This window comes from Phoxinus phoxinus (assembly GCF_949152265.1).
Source record: "Phoxinus phoxinus genome assembly, chromosome: 5".
Taxonomy (NCBI): domain Eukaryota; kingdom Metazoa; phylum Chordata; class Actinopteri; order Cypriniformes; family Leuciscidae; genus Phoxinus; species Phoxinus phoxinus.
This window is the reverse complement of record NC_136880.1, coordinates 22,581,137-22,604,506: the sequence shown is the minus strand read 5'-3', so window position 1 is coordinate 22,604,506 and position 23,370 is coordinate 22,581,137. Positions and strand designations below refer to the sequence as shown.

The window sequence follows — 23,370 nt, the reverse complement described above, 5'->3', positions numbered from 1 at the left end:
ATTTAGTCTTCTGCCTTTCGATATTTTAACATTACCAAATCTTCACTTTTTCATTTTGAAGGCTTTTCAACTAAATGAAAGCAAATGCCAAAATACGGGGTGCTTATTATGGGCCACTTCAGTACAGTACAGCGATTTGTCTAAACCAGTGGTTCTCAACCACGGAGCGGGCCTGCAGGGTAGCTTAGCTTGAATGTATTTTAATTTATTATTTATTACAAAATATTAATTAAACTCAAAATTAAATTGCTAATCAAAAATCAAGATGTAAACTGAAATCCTATTTCCCCCACTCTGTGGCTTGGTTTCACAGATGGATATTAGATTAAGCCAGGATTAGACCTTAGTTCAATTAGGACATTTAAGTAGCTTTTATAAACGTGCCTTAGAAAAAAAACATTACAGGCACTTGTGTGACACACAATTACAGGTACATTACAGGTACTCGAGACAAAACAATGGCACCACATATTTTAAGATATGTCAGTGCATCTCTTACATGCATTTTAGTCTAGGGGAACACCTTAAGCCTTGTCTGTGAAACTGAGGGTGTAACTACTGTTTTTATTGAAGAACAAAATGAATCGTACTTAATTTAATACATCTATAGTACGTAGTTTGAAAACAAGCAGCTTTGTCATAATTACAGTAAAAACACCAGAACTTGATTTGAGCCTTTGAGTAAAAAAGGTTAAGAAACCACTGGTGTAGACAGACACACGTTAGATATTTTCTATGGCTCAATGTTTTTTTTAAGGCCAATGACATTTGCCAAAAAAGCCTTATCCCGCTGTTCTACATTGCAAAATCCAAAATATTCAGATTTCATGATGCCCAGCACCCTATCCTAAGAGGCAGAACAACTCCATAACGCTGAATCTCCTTCATGTTCGACTGTAGATAAAGCATTGTACTCTGAAAGCTTTTTCTATAAAAAGATGCCATGCTTAAAAAAGAAACCTTCTCCCAGAAGGATTCTGGCCCGTTACTGTTTATACCAGTTCACAAAAACGGTGCAAGCTGCAATTTTTGTACCTTGCGCCTTAAGCTTAAATCAGTGCCAGATGATTGTCCTTTCTCCAGCAGACAACCAATTGCTTCAACGCACAATCAGCCACATGTTGAAAGGCTGGATACTGCAAGCTACTCTTTTCCTGTTTAACTATATGCAAAAACACTGGTATCAATCTGAAACCCAAACACTCTGCTCTCAGAGATTATGGGCACGCTCATATGCAGTTTAATTATGCAAAGTCAAAAGTGGACAGAGAGATTTGGAGATAAGCATGAGAAAATAGAGAACGACAGAGGACACGTGACAACAGGTTGGCAAAGTTATCACTGCAAATAAAGTAGATTACAGTTTTAACGTTTTACTTCCAGGGTGTTGACTTCCAGTATTTTTATAATGAGGTAAGCTAGTTATTATTATTTTTCAACCGTAGACAAGAGTGCATCAGAGAGAATGAGCAAAGTGAGATACAAAGGACAGTAGAGGAAGAGAAAGAGACAGCAGAGAGGCAGAGGTGAATGTAGAGCGAGAAGAGTTTATTCAGCATGCTACAGGATAAAAGCACTACACCACACCACAGGGACCGTTAAGCACAAGCTTGGTAGAAAAATTAACTTTTAATTGTGCCGCATCTATACTGGACTTTACATTCCTAAAGATGTAAAAACTCAATTCATGTAGAAAATGTACAGAACGCCCCCCACCCCCCCCCCTCCCCTTCCCTTTCCACAACCTAAACCACAAAAAAAACACTGTATTTTTCAGTAGAATTAGTGAGCGACTCTCACACAATTACAATCACAGACAATTAAGGATCATTTGTATGAGTGATGTCTGTTGGAAAGTCTGATTTGCTTTTTTTTTCTCCATTAATAAAAATATTCCAGAGGTTGAATAAAACCATGTGTACAATGCAGAATAAAGTAAGACTAAAGGCACATTTACTTTGGTCCCAACAGTCCCTACATTAATGTGACATCACAACATCAAACATGGTCAATCTGACACATGCAACTGCTGAGATCCATCAGCACATGCTCTGATTTTCTTCTAAAAATGGGTAACAGAATTCACTGAAGCAAAAGTGAGTGAGAAATATCAAAGCAGGTACTATACGTCACACACTATGCTCCCCACTGTCATTGTTTTGTTTACCACAGGTTTCAATCACAAAAAGTACCTTGGGTGCCTGATCAAAGAAAAAGAAAACTACAAATGCACAAGATAATTTACAACTTGGGAGTATATTCAATCAAATTAAATTAGGTTCAATTCAACAGACCATAAAAAAAATGTAGCTTTTTCCTTTGAATCAAAGCAAGCCGACTAGCTTTCAGAGCTAGAAAATTGTTAAAAAAAAAAAAAAACTAAATTGACATGGTGAGGACACAAGAGCTAAATGAACTATCACTTTCAAAAACCTTCAAAACAACAAAGCAAGGTGAATGTAAAGGTTAAAAAAAATCATCACGCATAAAGTACCTCTATAATCTGTAACGACAGGAGCAAAAAGATGACGCTATTTTGCTAAGTAAGGCACATTTTTGTCAATCCATCCTAAAATAGAATAACAGCTGGCCAAACAAACAATAGCAGGAGCAGATACAGAACGAGTGTTCCTTTAACAGGCCATTCTCATTGAAGTTTTTGATATGGTGTTAAGGAATGACTGGTAAAATTGAATTCAACAACTTGAGGCTCCTGGGGGGGCGAAACTAGGAAAGGTGACATAGCACCAGGGAATCCTCAGATGGTGGACTTTGAGAAGGACACCCTCAGGCGGTGACCACGGCCCATGTCGTAGTTGTGAAGGTCGATGAGAGTCTGAATCGCCTCCTCCACCGTGGACATCTGCAGCAGAGCCATTTTGCGATCTCTAGAAGGAGAAAAAAACAAGCACGGCGGTCAAAGCGATGATGACTACGCATGAACAGCTGAGAAATGAAACGCAGAGGGTTCTTACTGGAAAAACTTGAACGCTTTCACTGTACCGCCGGAGTTTGAGAAGAGCAGTCGTAAATCCTCCTCTGTCACATTATCACTGGAGGGGAAACAAGCAGTTATTAGCATTTCCTCAGAGTAAATGGTAAAATGTTATTATGATGCATGAACCAATAAAAAGGAAAACTAATTTTCCTTAGTAGCCACATTTTAATCTCAGACTTGAACTGAAAAACACTGCGAGGGATTAATTGAAAAAGATGGTCAGCAGTTGGTCAAAGATTGATGATGCCAGAACAATACACAACATGTATTAATACAATTAATACAGAAAAATCACCACTCCCATTCATTAGCACTGTAATGCAAGTCTGCAAAGCCGCTTTACCAGCAGTTCTGCTTATGATTTTCAGGAATAGGAAGACGGTTCTCCTGCGTACTCACGGTATGTTGGAGAGATGAAGAGTAGCTGAAGGGGGGAAGATGTTCTGGAAGTTCTTAGACCCAGGCTTCTTGAAGCGATGCAGTGGAGAGCTGGTGAAGTCCTTGGTCAGGCCCTGATCATCTAAACCCTCCCTCGGCAGCTGTACTGTCTGGTGCTTGGAGAGGGTCACGCGAATGATCTTGCCATACATCTTCTGCCCATTCAGATGGCTCATGGCTAGATCACGAAGACACGGATGTGCGCCATGAAATAAGCACATTGCATGGTGTTAACCAGGGGAAAAAAAACTGCGCATCAGCTTACCTAACTGGGCTTGGTTTCCATCAGACATCTGGATTAGAGCACTGTCCTTCTTATTGTACAGGATCTTCACGCGCTGCACATCACCGTAGACACCTTCGGTTAAGCGACAGGCAGATGGAAGAGGGAGGGAAGGAGGGAGGAGGAGAGGAGTGAACCAGGAAGGACAAGTTAGTGCTTCAGAAGCTCCGGTTCTGACATGAAAGGTGAAGATGATGGTACAAATCTTCCAAATTTTCTACACCAAAGAGTCCAAAAACAGTTTTTCTAACAGACACAACACATTTTGATACGCCCTCCAAAAACAAGCTCATGTGATATGGCAAAGTTAAAATCAAAAGCCTACATGCAAAATAATCAACCATGCATTAATATAAGCTGTACATGAAGAGAGACAGATAGAGCAAGATAGAGACAGAGGCTTCGAAAGCCAAGGATAAACAAATAAATAAAATAAAAATACTATTTCATTTGAAATTTGGCATAATAGAACTAATATTAAACTGGAAAACTAGGAAACTGTTGATAGACTTGTGCCAGATTATTAACTAACCCTTAAATGATAAATGAAAGAGAAGAAAAAAAAAACAACTGAAATGAAATTATCAATAGATAAACAAAAAGAGGTAGATTGCTAACGATAACATACCGAAGAGGGTAAACAGACTTTGGGGCGTAACCATCTTTAGAAGGAGAGAAGAGCAAGCAGCGTAAGACAGGAAGAGAGAAGAGTCGAGGTAGAGCGGAGATGAACAGATCATCCATAACGGAGGGTGGTTTCCCGTAGAATGGTGAGGTGGTCATGGAGCATGGGTCAAGGCAGTTAATTGGGACAAGTCGGTCCGAGGAGGAACATTTGTTTTGGTTCAGGCACAAAGCATGAATGGGTGGAGGGCGGGGAGACAGGATTGCAGGAGAGAAAGGGCCAACCAATCACAGAGGAGTCAGAAGAGGAGAGGAGAGGGAAAAGGAGGGGTTGGAAGCAGCGTGGGATAAAAGGGGGAGAAAAAACACAAAAGGAAAATAAGTTGGAAGGGGGGTGGGTGGGGTTGGGGGACAAAAATAATATACAGGTCAGTACATAGGAAATGCAGGAGTTTGGTCAGAAAATGGCAGGGTTCTCTTTTTTTTATTTTGCTTCCCCCGACTATGTTTAACAGTGCCAAACGTAGTCACCCGAGGCCGAACGTGGGCAGGGCACATTTACTCAAGCTAACTGCTGCACAGAAACGCTGAGAGGAGGACAAAGCATGCAGAGCAAGTGGAAGGCTTAGGTATGAGAAAGCATTAAGAAACAATAACCAAACAAAACAGAAGCCTATGGCTGTAGAGGGGGAGAGGCCATGCAGCGGGTAAGCATGAAAACCACCTTGCAGAGTTATGGCATCAATAGAGAGCACGTCATGTCGAAAACTCCACAAACCCACAAGTGTTTGGGAAAACAAAAACCATGATGGGGAAATTACTGAGACACTTCAATAAAGACAGAAAGCATAGTGAGAGAGAGAGAGAGAGTGTGAGAGAAATGAGAGAGGCGGGTGGGGCTACCACATTTCATACCAACTTTGAATAGCTTAGAGAGAGGCAGTGGAGCATCAGGAGAGGAAGAGAGAGATACAGCTTAGAGAGAAAAGACAGTTAGATATTACTTCCAGACAGAGCGCTCGTGAAAAGGTGCGAGAGAGAGAGAGAGAGAGAGAGAGAGAGAGAGAGAGAGAGAGAGAGAGAGAGAGAGAGGAGAGACAGTGATCAAAATTTGCACAGAGGAGCGACTGCAGAGAGACCCTCCATTTTGACGAAAACCTTACTGAGAATGCTTTCAGTATATTTCTGCAAGTATAAATTTCACAATAGAGAACAAAGAGCTACAGGTTTCAATTAATTTACTACTTGCTATCAATTCTCTACTAACTGCAAATATACTGAAATAACATTGAACATAATATATGAAAATACACTGAGGATGGAAATGAGACACAGGTCAATCTGAATTCATGTCAAGACAAGTCACCCTGCTTATTGTTTATTGTGTGACTGGACACATCACTCTGAATCTACTGCACATTAGAAAAGTGACTGAACTGACTTTGAAATCAGCTTCAAAACATCCAGCAAGAGAGCAAAGTCAACATGGGAATGTGATTACAGTGATTTTTTTGGATAAAGGAAGCCCTGAAAATGTATTTTGTAGGACTGGGTATCGGCACTGACATTTTTTCATAAGGTGCACTGTGACAAACACACTACAGGCCTAACTCATTAACAATTAACATGTGCCTTGTTTATAGGAGATGTGACAAATGAAAGCAATTACATATGTTATATGTGTTAAACAGACCTTATGCACCTGAGGAACACATAGCCATCTTTAAAAGTATGTGTTTGGACTTGCATTTGTGAGGTATCTCTATACTTCTATGGCATCGCTGTCAGAGAGTTATTAGCTGGTGAAGTGGATTTACTTATTGTAGAGTTAACGAAAGTTATCATGAGCAGTGTAATGTTTGAATCGGATGTCATAACAAGTGTCAGTAGATTTTAACACGAGCAGTTCATTGATAAATCAGCAAGATTTTACCAGAGGACAGAACACACCGAGCACAGCACTGAAATGGGGCAGGGCTACATAAGGTCTATATGTGCACTAACTTGGATGAGTTACATGCAGAGGACAAATTCAGAGTATGGAATTTGTCACGTCACTTTCTTTCAGACTAGATGGAATCATCATAGTCTGAAGCTAAAAGAGTCTGTGCCTATCATGTACACTATGATTTTTCTGTGAAATCTGACTGCCCAAAGTCTGCAGACTAACTTTCCACAAATAACATCAATGCACCTCGGCTGTAAATCGGGCCAAACATCTAGGCAAAGTGTGCTCCAGCTTTAACGGTATCACGTCTCTTCAGAAGAATTAGATTAAACTGCTCTGTTAGTAGGGGTTGTTTTTATTATCATTATTATTTTATAATCGTTTTGGTTGCATTGGCTTTCAATAGATAGACAAATGAAAAGAGCAGGGCTCTAAACTGCGACTAAATGGCTTGGCCTAAAAGACAGAGCAGCACGAGCTAGAGTGAATGCGTTTGCTTACCTACAGGTCCTGATCAAGACAGTGACGCAACCACTAAACAGCGCCGTGAGATCCAATGAGAAGCGTTCAAGTTCTGCACAGAGTTCTCCTATACAAACAACTAATGTCTAGAGCTGGGCAAAAAAACTTTCTTTTTCGATTAATCGTTTTTTTTTTTTTTATGTGGCCAATTCAAAAGCGATTCTCAAAGGCCACAAATCGATGTTTTTCATATGTATTGATCTAACACCCAAAAGCCAGTATTAGTTTTTCTACACTGTTCATAGGCTTGCAACCCTCCATGTTACAGCTAATGCTGTGAGATTTTATGTTTATTTTATCTTAAACATAAAATAACCTGATCCTGTTTGATCAAGGCATGAGACTGTTCTGACTTGTCTAATTTTCAGCATACATTTTTCATCTTGCATCAAAATCCTGTCTATTCATTGTATGCATTTGAAATGGGTTCTGTTTTAATGTACCCCAAGTGTACCTAAAATAAAAAGAGTTTAATATACAGGTTTGTGGCTCTTAATTTCTTTTTATTAAGTAACCACTTTTATAAATATAGGACTTGTATTATATCTATATTCGTTGAGTCGAATCGGAAATCGAATTTAGAATCGAAACATCTGAATCGATAGCCAGCCCTACTAATGTCTCTGTGATTTAAACTAGTTTAAATCCAGATAAAACAGCGCTTAATTCCTCACAACAATGATGTAAAAAAAAACAGGAGATACATTGTACCACAACGATCCAGTGAGAAAGCTTTTAAACCTACAAATGACCAACACTTACCATGGATTTACTATAGTAACACTAACTGTAAACATGGTATTGTGGCAGAAATATGGGATAATCATGACACAAATTTTATTATAATATTATTATTATGTATACATGTATTAAAGAAGTAATGGAATATAATTCGTTTTTTAGTTTTTGTATTAAGATATATTAATTGTTTGCATTTGTATTTATACTAGATGTGTTTATGGTTTTTATATTTGTTATAATAGCCTAGTTACTTTTCGCATGGTAGTAAGGGGCTATGCATGGTTTTACCTGGGGTTATCATGATCTACAAATGTATGATACCATAGAAGACCAATTCATGTTTTTGCTAATGAAAATTAATTTACACTACTGCTACTGTCAACTAAAATGACTGTAAAATGTGCATTTCCTAAAAACAAAGAGTGATGCTGGTGCCGCCACCATCTATAGAACTTGGTGGCACTGGAGCTACTGCTCACAAATGTAAGTCTAGATCCCTGAGAGAGAATATTAAACATGTCTTCATTTGTGTTCTGAAAAGTAACAAAAGTCTGGTGGGTTTGGAATGGCATGATGGTGAGAAAATGGTGAAACATTACATTTTTTAGGTAAACTATCACTATAATTTTCACATTTGTATATTTCGTAATTTTTGGGCCATTACAGGTTAATGAAAGCGAATATAATGCAACATTATGTAGCAAGATTTGGAATGATGAATATATTAAAACACTGAAAGCACAACTGTGTGGGGTAGCTGTAGATGTTTAAAAAAAATTCACTTAGGCATTGAAAATAAGCATGCATTGAAAGCATCTTGGGGTTTTAATGAACTGATATTGGATCTTTCAATTGAAAAACACGATTAATATGAGAAATCAGTTTTTTCACCCAGCCCTAGTACTTAATGGAAAAATCTCCATTAATATCTTCACATTAAACAACTTTGAAAATGCTTATGACATCAGCAGGAATCCCTCTTTTTTATGTTGTGATCTTGCAACACGGTTTCAAGTATGTCAACACTGCTCTGCTGCTAAATGTCATGAAGGTGATGTTGAGGCCCCTTAAACTAAAAATGATCTGAATGACTGAACATATACAACCTGAGACATACAGTGTACTGGTGACCTGACTGACACAATGAGAAGACTGTGAACAAAGAGAGTAGGGATATGTTTGTGTGAGGGTGTTTTGTGGAGGTGTACTGACCTCATCGTTGAGGTTGCTGACCAGGAGCACTCCGCCAGGTGTCGAATGTCCGGACAGCGCCACCCTCCCTGCAGCTGCCGCCGCCGCCGCCGCTGCGCTCAGAGGGCTGATGGCCCCTACAGAGAGAAAGAAGAAGAGAGGAGGGACCGTGTCATACCACATAACTAAGAAGAGCCAACGGCTCAGCATCTCAGCCAGATCTGCCCTGTGGTCATGCATTCTAACTGTCTGCACCCAACGCACCAAGCACATCCAGTTACCCAGCCAACACCACACACCTCGGGCAAACCCACATCCCAGAGTCAATATCTGCCGCCAAGCAGATCGCTATCTGAACCGATTTCACACAGACTGGCGCTCTGGAGCAATATCCGAAAACAAAATTGCTTTTTGGGCCCCTTCTGCTTGCTGTAGTTACCCGCTCGATAGGCTGTACTCCGCTTTAGCTAAAGGGAACTTGTGTTTGGCAGTTTGGATTGCCAGTCTGTCTGAAATACGGGCCCCTAATTAATGTGTGTCAATCTATTACGTCAGGCCCATAATGCAGAATGGAAGGGCTTATTGTTGCAGCTTCAAATTTATGCTTTGACAAATAGCGACACTGTTTATGAATACTGCATGTCAAGTCAGGACAAATGGTTGGGGTGGTTTCAACATGAAAGCCCTGCCAATTCTGACAGCACTGGAAAAAGTCCCTGTCCTTCAGAGGGAAGAGCGCATTCAAGTAGGGTTAGAAAATCAAAAGGATAAAGGAAAGTAAATGGAAGCATAGGTACCTAGAGAAGATGGAAACCCTCCACCACTAGAGTAGGAAGTTACCATTCCAGAGGGAGTACCTAAGGAGAACGTGTACAGTCAAAGTCTTACGGGTTCAAACACAGACTGGGGGCCGTGGAAGCGGCATAAACGTAAAGTAACGTGTTTGAATGGCACATCAATTAGACGGGATTGCATTTCAGGCACCATTGACCCATTTTCCACAAAGAACTAGAAAACTCTCATGATTCACAATAGAGGGGAAGCATTCACACCTCTACCCTGCTCTGAAACTAAAGCTATACAGACAGATGATGATGATGCATGTCAGAGAATGACAGGGAAGATGGGTCTTAAAGGTGTGATTGAGAAACGTAGAGGCACACATAAGAGTCGGTTTCTAACATACCGAGCAGGGAAGTGGAATCTTTGTTGAGAGCGGCGGCCACAGACGGGTCCACCGGAGGTTGGCCATCTCCTGCGGGCAGCTCGGGACGGGTATAATCCCGGCTTTTGTCGTTGTTGTATTTTACGTTCAGGTTGACCAGCTTGGAGAAGTCAATGCGTAAAGTGCAGCAGGAGTTGTATATGTTCTGGCCATCCAAAGACTTTAATGAAAGAGAGATGGAGGATGAGAGAGAGACAGTGCACCGCGTTTGTTATTCTATGACAAGGGTGAAAAGGGATAAGAATAATTACATCCAGCGCATAATGTAGGGCCCTGGCTAAAAGTAATAAAAACGCTCCTCTACAAGTAATGACAACTGCAGTCATTTCATCACATAAATGAAAGAAAGGTACTAAACCAACATATGACTGGATCATAATTTGCCTGTGGCCATAACCATTACATTAAAAATCTCATAACAGTGCTTTGGCACATCATTACACATTTATGGAGTTTGCGGTGGTTTCAATCCTCCTCTTTGTCCACTCACCAGTTTGGCCTGCTGGGCATTTACGGGGTCACTGAACTGCAGAAGAGCCTGGAACTGATTATTTTTGGTGAATGTGATTATCTTCATGACGGTTCCAAACTTGGAGAAGATCTAAGAGAGATCAGGGTAAAGTCCTGTTAATTCAGAGGCATGAGAGTGTAAAAATACATTTGGCTTGTTTTTTTTTAACTGCAGTTTATTCCAGATGGATGCCTGCTGTGGGCAGTGACCTGTTGGAGGACGTCCAGAGTGACTGGGTAGAACATGTTGTCGATGATTATTCGCAGTACTGGGCTGGGGGCAGGTGTTAACACACTCTCGCCGGCCATGTCCGAGCTTGGAGAGCCGCCCTCCTGGACCGCCGACACCGCCTGCAGCACGGCCTGAGCTCGCTTCAGAAGGAAAGCGAGGGAACCGATTAGGACAGGAGCAATGCCAGTTACACACTTCTGTTGCTGCCATATTTTAGTTATGAAACATTAAAACGAGGAGGAGTGTGTTTTCTAACCTGGTTGAGCGCACTGTCAGTCTTGAGCTCTTTGTGGTTGGAGTACTGAATGAACACTGGGACATTACGCACTTGAGGTGTAACAGCTGTGTAGTAGTTCACCATGGTAACAGCTGCTTCCTCTGTTCCCAGCTCCAAAAATGCCTAATTGTGGGAAAGTGTTCAAAATGAAGAAACAGGTGTTTTCCTCAAAATGCTGAGCAAAAACTTTGTTCGTTCAATTTAAAAGCAGCTTTAGCAAGCCATTTTAAGCACTAAACTGAATTTAAGAAGATCTCTCAACAGGAGCTGGGTTTAATATTCCTCACCACCACCACCACCAATCATCACATACCTGATTTTTGCCTTTAAGCATCAGGATATTAGTGACCTTTCCAAAGGGCAATCCCAGGGCGATGACCTCCGTCTCGGAAACCTCATTGGGGAGTTTCCGAATATGAATGACTCTAGACGGTGGGCTATCCATGCTGTCCTCCACCCTCAGTTTCTTACTGTCACCTCCATTAGCTGTCAAAAAAATCAGAAATACAGCTGAACTCCAAAAGCTGGCTTTTATTTGGCAGGTTTATATGACATTTAATAAAACAGATAATTTGAACTATATATTATTTGCCAATAACTGGAGAAATTATCGAAAATACAGACAGTGTATGAGCTTGTTTTATGCGTGATCGTCTGCTGTAAGCGACAATATGGTATTTTCCATATTTTTGTATTTCATTGAAGGAGAACTCCGGTCAATTTTAACATTGAGCTCATTTTTTTGTAAATTTGGAGTGCTGTCAATACAGAGAACAACGACAAAAATCGGTGTTGCCTACACCGTGTTATCCTCTTTTTAAAATTTGCACCCTGTTGACTTCAATGGGGCAAGTTTTAAACCTGCTTTTACATCCTGTTTTCGGTCGAAGTCCAAAGTAGTCGATTGTCGAGTTCACGCGCATAGGTTTAGTTACCTATGATCACGCGCGTGAACTCGACAATCGACTACTTTGGACTTCGACCGAAAACAGGATGTAAATGCAGGTATTTGCGCTGGCTGATATAACATCATTTTTATTCATATCTTTCACATCTACTGCAGTCAGATTCACTCGTGTTCACTCTGAAGGAATCATCTAACATGACTGGGCACTTGTAGTGACACATCAAGGATGTTAAGAGGCTAAAAGCAGGTTTAAAACTTGCCCCATTGAAGTCAACAGGGTGCAAATTTTAAAAAGAGGATAACACGGTGTAGGCAACACCGATTTTTGTCGTTGTTCTCTGTATTGACAGCACTCCAAATTTACAAAAAAATGAGCTCAATGTTAAAATTGACCGGAGTTCTCCTTTAAGTGAAAATGTGGTAAAAAGGTGACATCTGTATACCACTTAAAGTCCATTCACACAGGATTTGTTCTTGTATTTTGCTTGCACTCCTTATAATTGTTGACCTATGTATGTTTGTCAGGTGAAAGTTGTTGGCCATTTTACTATCCCTTGCTGTTTGTCAGCATCTCACACCATGAGTGGTTTTGAAGAAAGCATGACAAGTGAAAAGTAGTTCTCTTACGTAGAGTTCTCTCGTACTGCGTCGAAGAACGCTACGGGAAAGATATTTCTTTGTCGAGATTGAAGCCTAAAATTAATCCTTAATTTTGTAATAATGTAAAACGCTTTTCTGAAGCATACAACCTAGGCGGAGCAATACAGCTCACCCATTGGCTGCTCTGCCAGAAAAGCACAGCCTATGCGAGGCCAGGACGCTGACCAATGAGGGCGCGTCGCGCCCTTCTGCGTCACCTCCCGCCCAAACAGGCGTGGCCTAGGCCTATAAATACGAGCATAGCTGTCTAACACGCCGATTTTCTAAAATTCAACGAAGCTGCACGCATCGCTGGATTGGATTCGAGCCGCCACAGCCGTTTGGAACAAGCACCTCAGCAGGACGCGCCTCTTACCTGAAGCCGCTGGTCTTCGCCGCCTTCAGCCGCCGTTCCCTGCTGCGCTTCTCCGGCGTGGAATATCCTTTACATTATGTGTGTGTGTTTTGTGTGTGTGTTCGCCGTCGCGACACACAGTTTTTCCACCACTAAAAGAGCTGAGCGTCTTTTTCAAGATGTCTCGCACCTCCTGTGGCTCGTGTAGAGCCCCGCTCAGCGACAGGGACCACGTGCTGTGTTTCCTGCCTGTGAGTATCACGCAGCTTCAGCTCTCGTCGATGGCGGCTGCCATCGCTGTAATTTGATGCCTACGGTGACTCTGCGGACTCGCCTGGCGTTCATTTACTGAAGCTGCATCTTTTCCGCCTGCTGTAGTGCCGCGCCGTGAAAGCGCCGTGCTTAGCAGAGCCCGGAACCTCCCTTCACCACGAGGTGCTCGCCGCTGCTGCCGCCAGCTTCTCCGCCCGCTTCGCTGGACTCTATGATCGACGGACAAGGGCCGCTGTGTGCCGCCGCGTCCGTCATGAACGAGGAAGGTGAAGCCGCGTCTGTGGAGGAAGACTGCTTTTCTCTCCCGCTTCGGATGGGCGAGCTCCGAGGATCTCCCCTCCCCCGCCGCTCATGAGCGTCGACGGAGAAAGACCAGCATCGATGCGCTTACCGGCTGGATGGCTGCTTTTCTGCAGAGGAACGTACGTTACCGTCCTCACGACCCGCGCCTTTTTCTTCCTGAATTCACGAAGAAATCGCGGAGTCCCGGAAAGCCCCGTTTTCAGCCAGGATGCGCACTTCTGCTTCGAGGAAAGCTAACGTTACAGTGTTAAAATCCCGCCGCGGCCGGATTTCACTAAAATGTCTCGCTCGCACAGTCCCAACATACGCGACCGTGCCAGTGTATTTTGCAGTCACCAAATCAGCATCAATGCTCGTTTGCCTGCACACAAACGCCGTTTTCACGACGCCCCAGGTAAATCTGAAAATGTATTTTCTGGTGTCCCGGCCACGGCCGATGGTGTAATGTGTGTATCCGTAATGCCCACGACTCAGTGCCCATTCATACACACAAGCACAGCCCTGCACAATACAGGGCTTGCACACATAAAATCGACTCGTGTCGGTTGTGCAATACATGTAAGTTAGTGAACGTGCCCGCTTTTCAGTGCCCACAATCACTACACACTGCATGTCCCGTGGTTTCTGTAAAAACGAAACGAATGCACGGTCAGTCGGTTCTGATAGACAGTACTCTCTGTGCTACACGGTGTCCCGGCCACAGCCGATGATGTAATGTGTGTAACTGCAATGCCCACGACCCAGTGCCCATTCATACACACAAGCACAGCCCCACACAATACATTGTGCACTATATGTAGTGAGCGTGCCCGCTTTCAAGTGCCCACAATCACTACAAGCTACATGTCAACATGGTTTCTACGGAGCTCGCACCGCGTTCTCTCTCTCTCTCTCAGCTGAGAGAGCTGAGCGCGCGCGCGGGCTGCCCGCTCGATAAGCGCGCCCCCGCATCACGCCATGTTACAGCACACGACTGCTCTCGTGTCGCCGCCATTTCGCGACCAGAGCCCGGTTTTTCAACCCGTGCAAGCACAGCCCCGTACAACACAGGGTCTGCACACATAAAAACGACTCAGGTCGTTTGTACTTTACATGTAGTGAGCGTGCCCACTGTCAAGTGCCCACAACCACTACACACTGCACGTTCCGCGGTTTTCTGTAAAAACGAAACCAACGGACGATCAGTCAGTTCACAAACACAGTATTCCCGGTGTTATAAATGTGCCCGCTACCACGCGCCCACATTTATTCACAAATATACGAGCCCTACGGGCAGCCCCGTTCAACACAGGGTTTGCACACTTAAAATCGACTCAGATCGATTGTGCTTTACATGTAGTAAGCGTGTCCACTGCCAAGTGCCCACAACCACTACACACTGCACGTTCCGCGGTTTCTGTATAAACGAAACTAACGAACGGTCAGTCAGTACACAAACACAGTGTCCCCGGTGTTATAAATGTGCCCGCCACCAAGCGCCCACGTTTATTCACAAGCATAACGAGCCCTACGGGACTCGTCCCGCGCGCTCTCTCTCGACACAGAGAGTCGAGCGCGCGCGGGACGCATACTGTGTTAAACATGTCCCCCGCCTCAGACGCCACGGCGTCCATGTTACAGCACACGGTTGCTCTCGTGTCGCCGCCATTTCGCGACCAGGGCCCAGATTACATTCAACCCCTAGTCACACGTGCACATGCATGGGAAAGACTTCCCGGGGTCTCAGAATGGGTGCTAGAGACTATAAAAAGAGGCTATTCGCTACAGTTTCATCGACGCCCTCCCCGTTTCACGGGAAAAGTCGAAACCACGGTAAAAACAGAAGTAGCACATCTACTTCGAGCCGAAATAGCGAAGCTATTGAGCAAAGGGGCCATAGAGCCTTTATCTCAAGCTCAGAGCGAAGGGGGTCTGTACAGCAGATATTTCCTGGTACCGAAGAAAGACGGGGGTCTCAGACCCATTTTAGATCTAAGGCGTCTGAACAAAACGCTAACAAAGCGGAAGTTCAGAATGCTCACGACCAGAAAAATCCTCGCGCAAATTCGCAGAGGAGACTGGTTTATGGCGATAGATCTGAAAGACGCGTATTTTCACATACAAATTGCGTCACGTCACAGGCGATTTTTGAGATTCGCCTTCGAGGGCCGGGCATATCAGTACACAGTCCTGCCATTCGGCCTGTCTCTAGCACCTCGTACATTTACAGTGTGCATGGACGCGGCGCTGGCACCCCTGAGACTCCGAGGCGTTCGAATTCTGAACTATTTGGACGATTGGCTGATTCTAGCTCAATCGCCGTCAGAACTCGCTCACCACAAGACACTAATACTCGATCACCTCGAGTGCTTAGGTCTGAGAGTCAATTGGGAGAAAAGTTCACTGTTTCCCAGTCAAAGGATCTCCTTTTTAGGACTGGATCTGAACTCACTGTCTATGACAGCACGCCTGTCATCACAGCGCAGGCGAAATACCCTGCAAATGGCGAAATCCTTCCGCAGCGGCCACATAGTGCCGCTCAGGAGATTTCAGAAAATGCTGGGCCTCATGGCCTCAGCCTCTACAGTGCTGCAGTTGGGCCTGCTGCGCATGCGCCCACTACAGTTCTGGTTGAGAACGCGCGTACCGCGCCGAGCATGGTTACACGGTCGTTATCGCCTCAAGGTCACTCAGGAATGCATTTCAGCCCTGACACCATGGAGAGCGTCAGACTGGTACCGGTCAGGTGTAAGCCTGGGAACTTCCTCGAGCCTGAAGGTGGTGTCCACGGACGCGTCCACCTCAGGCTGGGGAGCACTGCTCGACGGCAGACCGCTCTTTGGCCAATGGGCAGAGCGAGCCAAACTACCGCACATAAACTGCCTGGAAATGATGGCGGTGGACTTTGCGCTGAGGCGCTTCTGTCCCCGGATAAAAGGACACCACGTCCTGGTCCGCTCGGACAACGTGTCGGTAGTAGCCTACATAAACCACCAGGGTGGCCTGAGGTCCCGAAACCTATTCAGGTTAGCGGAACGCATACTGGTGTGGGCTCAGCACAACCTGCGCTCGTTAAGAGCAATACACGTGCCAGGCCACTTGAACGTAGGCCCGGACAGACTCTCACGGAACAATGTTCCTACGGGAGAGTGGTCCCTACACACACAGACAGTGCGTCTGCTGTGGAAAAGGTTCGGCAGAGCGGAAATAGACCTGTTTGCAAACCAGGAAAACGCTCACTGCCCAGAATTCTTTTCGAAGAGCACGAACGCGCTGGCCAGATTCTGGCCCCGCCGTCCGCTCTATGCTTTTCCTCCTGTCTCACTCCTGCCTCAAGTGCTGGAGCGTATCAAGGAGAGCGGATGCTCAGTACTACTGGTTGCTCCATACTGGACGAATCAGACCTGGTTCCCAGCTTTGATGCGACTGAAAAGTACTGCCCAGTGGCCGATTCCAGTGAGGAGAGACCTCCTCTCACAGGCCAAGGGCGCGATTCTGCATCCTCACCCCGAGCTTTGGTCCCTACACGTATGGGCCATAAACGGGTACCCGCTAACCTCCCAAGAGGAGTGTTAGACACGATCGAGCAAGCTAGGGCTCCGTCTACTAGACGGCTCTACGCTTCCAAATGGTCGGTGTTCTCTGGATGGTGTTCAGATCAAGGTCTGTCACCACTTCAGTGTGGAGAACCGGAGATTCTCTCCTTCTTGCAAGAGCTATTGGATAAGGGAAGAACCCCATCCACGCTCAAAGTCTATGTGGCTGCCATATCAGCGTTCGTTAATCCAACGCTTGGCCGTTCACTAGGCAGGAACGACCTGGTGGTCCGCTTCCTTAGAGGCGCCAGGAGGTTAAACCCTCCAAGGCCCCCCCTCAGTCCCCGTTTGGGACCTTTCTACAGTGTTGAACGCTATGAAAGGGGCCCCTTTCGAGCCTATTCACTCAGTTGACATGAAACACCTGTCTTTCAAGACCGTGTTTCTTTTGGCTCTCGCTTCAGTGAAGCGTGTGGGAGACTTGCAAGCGCTCTCAGTGAGAGCTTCTGGTATGGAGTTCGGGCCAAACGACTCTGTAGTCGTATTGAAACCGAAGCATGGGTACGTGCCTAAGTCCCTCAACACACCGTTCAGGGCTCAGGTCATCTCCCTGTCGGCCCTGCCGGCCTCAGAGGACGGAAATAGCTCCCTTTGCCCGGTCAGGGCATTAAGAGCTTACGTGTCCCGCTCCGCTGTTTTTCGACAGACGGAGCAGCTCTTTGTTTCGTTCAGCGGACGCTCCAAGGGGCGAGCCGCGACGAAACAGAGTCTGTCTCGATGGGTAGTGGACGCCATTGCGCTAGCCTACGCATCTAGAGGTTTGGAAGGCCCTTTGGGCATCAGAGCACATTCCACGAGAGGCATGGCCTCTTCATGGGCTTGGTATAGCGGAATCTCGTTACAAGATATCTGTATGGCGGCAGGCTGGGCCTCCCCGTCTACATTTATTAGGTTCTATAACCTAGAGGTTCCTGCGTTGCAGGCTAAACTGCTCTCGGTCTAGAAGACTATGTATTAGTGTCCTGCCCCGCGCTGCGGCCCAGATCACTTCAATGTTAATATGTATAAGTGTTCCTGCCCCGCGATGCGGCCCAGGTCACTTCAATGTTTAATGTGTATAAGTGTTTCCTGCCCCGCGCTGCGGCCCAGGTCACTTCAATGTTTAAGCATCACTCACTGACAATGTGTCCCATGAGCATGCTATTACCCCTCATATATATCTATATTTACATATATATGCTGTTATGCCTTAAGAGGCACTACTATAAAGGGATGATGCTAATTTAGCCGCTCTCCCTATACTTCTTGGGGTAGGCACTTGTATACCAGGGCGCGCGCGCCCTTAGGTGTCTGTGTCGGTCCAAGAGCACGCACGGCGTTTTACATGGGGTTCCCGTAGCGTTCTTCGACGCAGTACGAGAGAACTCTACGTAAGAGAACGTACTCGGTTACTAACGTAACCTCGGTTCTCTCTAGAAGAGGGAACGAGTACTGCGTCTCATGGCCGTGCGTGTCCGCGCTGCGTCGCTTCATTGACGAAAATCGGCGTGTTAGACAGCTATGCTCGTATTTATAGGCCTAGGCCACGCCTGTTTGGGCGGGAGGTGACGCAGAAGGGCGCGACGCGCCCTCATTGGTCAGCGTCCTGGCCTCGCATAGGCTGTGCTTTTCTGGCAGAGCAGCCAATGGGTGAGCTGTATTGCTCCGCCTAGGTTGTATGCTTCAGAAAAGCGTTTTACATTATTACAAAATTAAGGATTAATTTTAGGCTTCAATCTCGACAAAGAAATATCTTTCCCGTAGCGTTCTTCGACGCAGTACTCGTTCCCTCTTCTAGAGAGAACCGAGGTTACGTTAGTAACCGAGTACGTTTTAGAAGTACATTGCATCTCGCGTTCATCTTAAGTTCTTGTGTTAATTTCTTTGTGTTACATCTAATTATTTATAATAGAACACATGCAAAAATGCCCCGTTCTGTCTGAGAGTTTTCACATGCAAACACTAAATAATGCTTATACCATGGTCTGGGTGAATACTCGATTCTGATTGCCTGCAGGGTGTCCGTTAAAAAGTGATAGAGGACACCTAAATAAACTGTCAGGCGTAACCAAGGAAACCAAGTTATTGTTTGTAACTTGTAACTTTAGATTTCGATTGTAAAACTAATTAAAATATAAACTAATGTTTTAAAAATGTGTTATTTGGCAAGTGACCATGGTATAAGCGGGTTAATGCCCTTCGAGGTGTCCATTGTCAGGTTTTAATGGACTGGCCGGTTCACACCTCGCCGTCGTCCATTAAAACATGACAATGGACACCTCGTCGGGCATTAACCCTTACTTGTTGTATTCTGAGTTGAGACCTCTGATGTACAGTATGTAGGACTCTATGAAATCTGTTTTATTTTTTCCCAAAATTCCATTATTTATGTTTTAATTTTTTTGGTTTACATTTTTTTTTTACTTTTTTTACATTTTGGTAATCAAAAAGCATGTGTAATTAATTGAAATCACAAAACCTATACAATTTAACACATTTATCATAGGGTCCTATGAAATAAGTTTCATTTTTTTCTCAAATTATGTTTTATTTTTTACCAAATTTAGTTCAAATTTAAGTTTTTTATCTCTAATTAAATTTATAAAAACAACTAAATGTATTAATATTTATTGTTAATGTAATATTAATAATGTATTAGTATTCAACCCCCCCCCCCCCCCCCCCCCCTAAAAAGTTAGGAATATTTGTACTCCCAAAAAATACTTCTTTAAGGATTAGTTCACTTTTATTAATAAACACCCTGACGCTTCCGAGCTTTATAATGGCAGTGGATTGCAACCAACAGAACTCCACACAGCTCACTTTTTTTGACCAACCAAAATTTGGTTGGTTGCAATCCACTGCCATTATAAAGCTTGGAAGAGCCAGGATATTTTTTAATATAACTCCGCTTGTATTCGTCTGAAAGAAGAAAGTCATATACACCTCGGATGGGGAGTCAATAATGGGGTCATTTTCATTTTAAAGTGAACTAATCTTTTAAGAATGTTGGTGTTTTTCTTATCATTGGGCCTCATTCACCAACCGTTCTTACGAAGAAATGTGTTCTTAGACCCCACTTACGCACTTTTTACGGAGATTCTGACATTCACTAATGTTTTCTTATCTTGGATTTGTTCATTTTATATTAAACAGTACAAGATCATAAAACTTTTAATAAATACTCTATAGTATACTACAGTAATGAACTTAGATCTCTTTTTTTCAACCCATCAACATGCCTAACTTAGTTGGCCACTGCTGAAACGGCCTCTGCTGCTCTTTCCCACGCACGCCGCTTACATTGGGCCATGATACAGTTATTCAACCTCCCAAGAGCCACGTTTTCACTGTCGGGACCATAAGCGAGTGTGCTAGAGCCAGTCGCGTTTCCACTGTCACTTCCGGGGCTTGATTGTGGCTCCTCAGGGCCAACGGCAAGCAGTTTTTAGCCCGTCGAATACCTTGGTCCAAAGCAGGCCAACTTGGGGAGTGGTTATGGACAAAGGCGAAGTTTTTCTGAGTCAGGAGATGGTCAGCACCGCTGCTCATTTCCCCTGTTTTCATATCAGGCTACCAGCTAACCTCAACATTCAAGACATTTTAAACAATTTTCAGCTCAAAACAAGTGTGAAATAACGTCCAATTGAGATGGGAATTCTGATCAAGTAGAAATATATTTATATGCGATGCTAAAGGCTACTAATGCTAACCATTGCCATAATAAATACACAGATGTGATTACGGCACGTTGTTAGCCCTGGCTCGCACTGACCCGGTAATAGAATAGCGACTAAGAAGAACTGTCTTACTTGCACTAATTTCCTCTACAAGAACCACCAGCTCTTGCCTACTGAGCTGGGTTTTCTTTTTTTCGGTCATGTCAAATTAGCTGAATGGTTTCCACTTCCCAGAAAATAAATTATCATATGACCATTAATGGTGGGTAATGTCGTTAAACAAATAATCTCACGCACTTTACATTCGAATTAATGGCCAGGATGTCATTGCTACAGAAAAAAAGGATAATAAATGTATATATATATATATATATATAAAAAACTTTGAGGAATTAAGACTTTTTCAAGTAACTTCTCTTAAGAAGATTTTTTGCCAATCAGTCCCCAGATTATAAAATATTAAATGACTGCCTCTGGAATGGTAACAGAATTATTTTTTTATCAAGAGAGTGGTATTAGGTAATGGCCATGCAAGTAGAAAGAGTTAAAACATAAAAAAGGTGCAATTTTATGTTATCAGCAGATCAAGATGGAATCAACCAATTTTTTTCACATTTCCTGTGCTGATTTTACAAAAAAAAAATATCAGTGGAATTCTGCAGAATGTATTTAGATGTCATTTGTTTATAAATGCTCTATTAATAAAGCATTACATTTTTGTTGCTGTGTGTAAATTTTACAAAACCTTGCCAGGTATATGTAAATATTTTATAAAAGTAATAAGCCCCATGAAGCTTTTGGAGCTTATTGCTTTAAAATGGCACTACCTTCTAGACACTTATAAGTAACCCCCAGTGTGTAGAAATTTGTGAATGACGGGTATCTCGATTCTGTGGCGTTATACTAATCTGAATCCCATGTAGAGTTTTCAGATATCAATTTCACACACACACACACACACACACACACACACACACACACACACACACACAAAACATCTTTAAAAACCAGCCAAACATTTTTTTTTTTTACACAATAGCTGATGTCTATTTATTTCTCTTACCAGTGACTGAAGAGTTTGGACTATTGTACAGACTGCCAGACAGCAATTCATCTGAGCTTCTCTAGAAAGACACAGATGTACACTGCAAATTCAGTAAATCATTCAAATTATTAAAATGTAGTAACTCATATAACTGTTATTTGCATCTACTGTTCACATTAGAGATTAACCCAAGATAATTCGGGCCTCTGCGGGTTTACTCTCTCATATTTGTTTAGATAGGCTAATTCAGTAAACTTAAGTGAAGACAAGAAAGGCAGAAACCACTTAACGTTACCTTCACACCAACTGCAACATCGCTTGCAATGCTGAAGGGAGAAAACAGAAAAAAATACGATCAATTTGGGCCGTTTGATATGTTACAGTTTCACTAAATCAAATAACGTTACACATCATGGAACAACTGAACACAAGATAATGTCATGGGTACAGTCATTTCCCAGCAGTACAACATACAACAATTTAATGCGGACAGTAGTATTGGGAGCAGTTTGTTATAATACGCCTAAAAAACAATTGTGGGTATTAGTAATAATCAGTAACGACACATTTATATTCAGCTCGCGGATGGAGCGAGTGACCGTTACATTCAAACAAAGGGAAGCGGACGCGCCCGCACGCGCAACAGCAGTACCGTTAGCCGTGCAGCTAAACTACATTACATGTCCCTGTTGATCACATAACACGAAACATTTTATAGACTGATATTAAATGACTCAGAGTGTTTTTATTAGATTTTCTGTGCATACATGTTGCATCTATTTAGCGACAAAATATGATCTGCGGAGCTAGCGCGCATTTGTTATTATTAGCCAATGTTGGCTCTTGGCTGATGCATTACCAGTCTGCGTGAGCGGCCTTGTCAGAACGCAATTGCGACTAACCTCGCTTCAAAATGATCTAAAGATACTCTCAAAATGGCATATTTCACATAATCTGTAAACAACGCAGTCTTACCCGTCCATTGCAGGGAAAACGTTCTTCACGGTGTGATACTGATCGCAGGAGCAGAGAGCCTTCGACACACGCTCGGAACTAGTATGCAAAATGGAGAAGAGTCTGTTATTCACGGAATCACCCGAGCACAGCCGAGACACCGCCGAACCGACGAGCAGGCGCTCACAACGGTCTGGATTACATTAAAAGTTCATAATCAAAACGACAAGAAAATAAAAAATATTAATTATAGGTTTTTTTGCAGCACAGAATATTCATCATAATTAACCGGGGTTCCCATGGTTATAAAAAACCTGGAAATATGATATTAAAATACTTATTTCCAGGCTTTAAAATATGGAAATTTAATAAATAACGTTTAAAGTCATGGACATTTCATTTGTGAATGTACAAAATCTGGTTCTGCTCTGAAAGCCTTTTGTTGTTGTTAGCCTACAAAGGCCTAATAATTTATTAATAAACCTAGGCATGTTTAGGCGATCTCGTTGCAAAACTTGCATATTTGGGTTTGAGGAATACTGGTTCATAAAATTCTACTTTTCCTAAAAATAATTGCAAAATTTATTTTAAAAGTATATGTGTTCAAAACTAGCTAAACCCATCTGAAATTAATCGATATTTTTCTAAAAAAGAATTGCTACTTTCCCTAA

The 23,370-nt window shown here is 43.2% G+C and overlaps 1 protein-coding gene across 2 annotated transcripts; it reads right to left on the bottom strand.

Annotated features, from left to right (window-relative positions):
- Positions 1 to 57: 57 nt before the first annotated feature.
- ptbp2b (polypyrimidine tract binding protein 2b) lies at positions 58 to 22,844 on the bottom strand. Of its 2 annotated transcripts, XM_079614040.1 has the most exons (15): positions 22,721 to 22,844; positions 22,041 to 22,071; positions 21,764 to 21,824; positions 11,303 to 11,475; positions 10,969 to 11,112; positions 10,691 to 10,852; positions 10,461 to 10,571; positions 9,932 to 10,130; positions 9,543 to 9,602; positions 8,767 to 8,882; positions 4,348 to 4,381; positions 3,702 to 3,794; positions 3,398 to 3,614; positions 2,976 to 3,053; positions 58 to 2,888 (listed from the first exon to the last, which is right to left on the bottom strand). In XM_079614040.1, the coding sequence occupies exons 1-15, from the start codon at positions 22,726 to 22,728 to the stop codon at positions 2,759 to 2,761; spliced, it is 1,617 nt and encodes a 538-aa protein (XP_079470166.1). In that variant the 5' UTR covers positions 22,729 to 22,844; the 3' UTR covers positions 58 to 2,758. The 2 variants fall into 2 exon arrangements, with proteins under 2 accessions (XP_079470166.1, XP_079470167.1); XM_079614041.1 differs by lacking the exon at positions 9,543 to 9,602.
- Between the last annotated feature and the right edge of the window lie 526 nt (positions 22,845 to 23,370).

Coding starts and splice junctions, on each gene's coding strand:
- ptbp2b (XM_079614040.1), bottom strand. Junction 11,476..21,763: donor TCCAAACTCTTCAGTCACTG/GTAAGAGAAATA, acceptor TTTTTTTGACAG/CTAATGGAGGTGACAGTAAG. Junction 9,603..9,931: donor AGATTCCACTTCCCTGCTCG/GTATGTTAGAAA, acceptor CGTTCTCCTTAG/GTACTCCCTCTGGAATGGTA.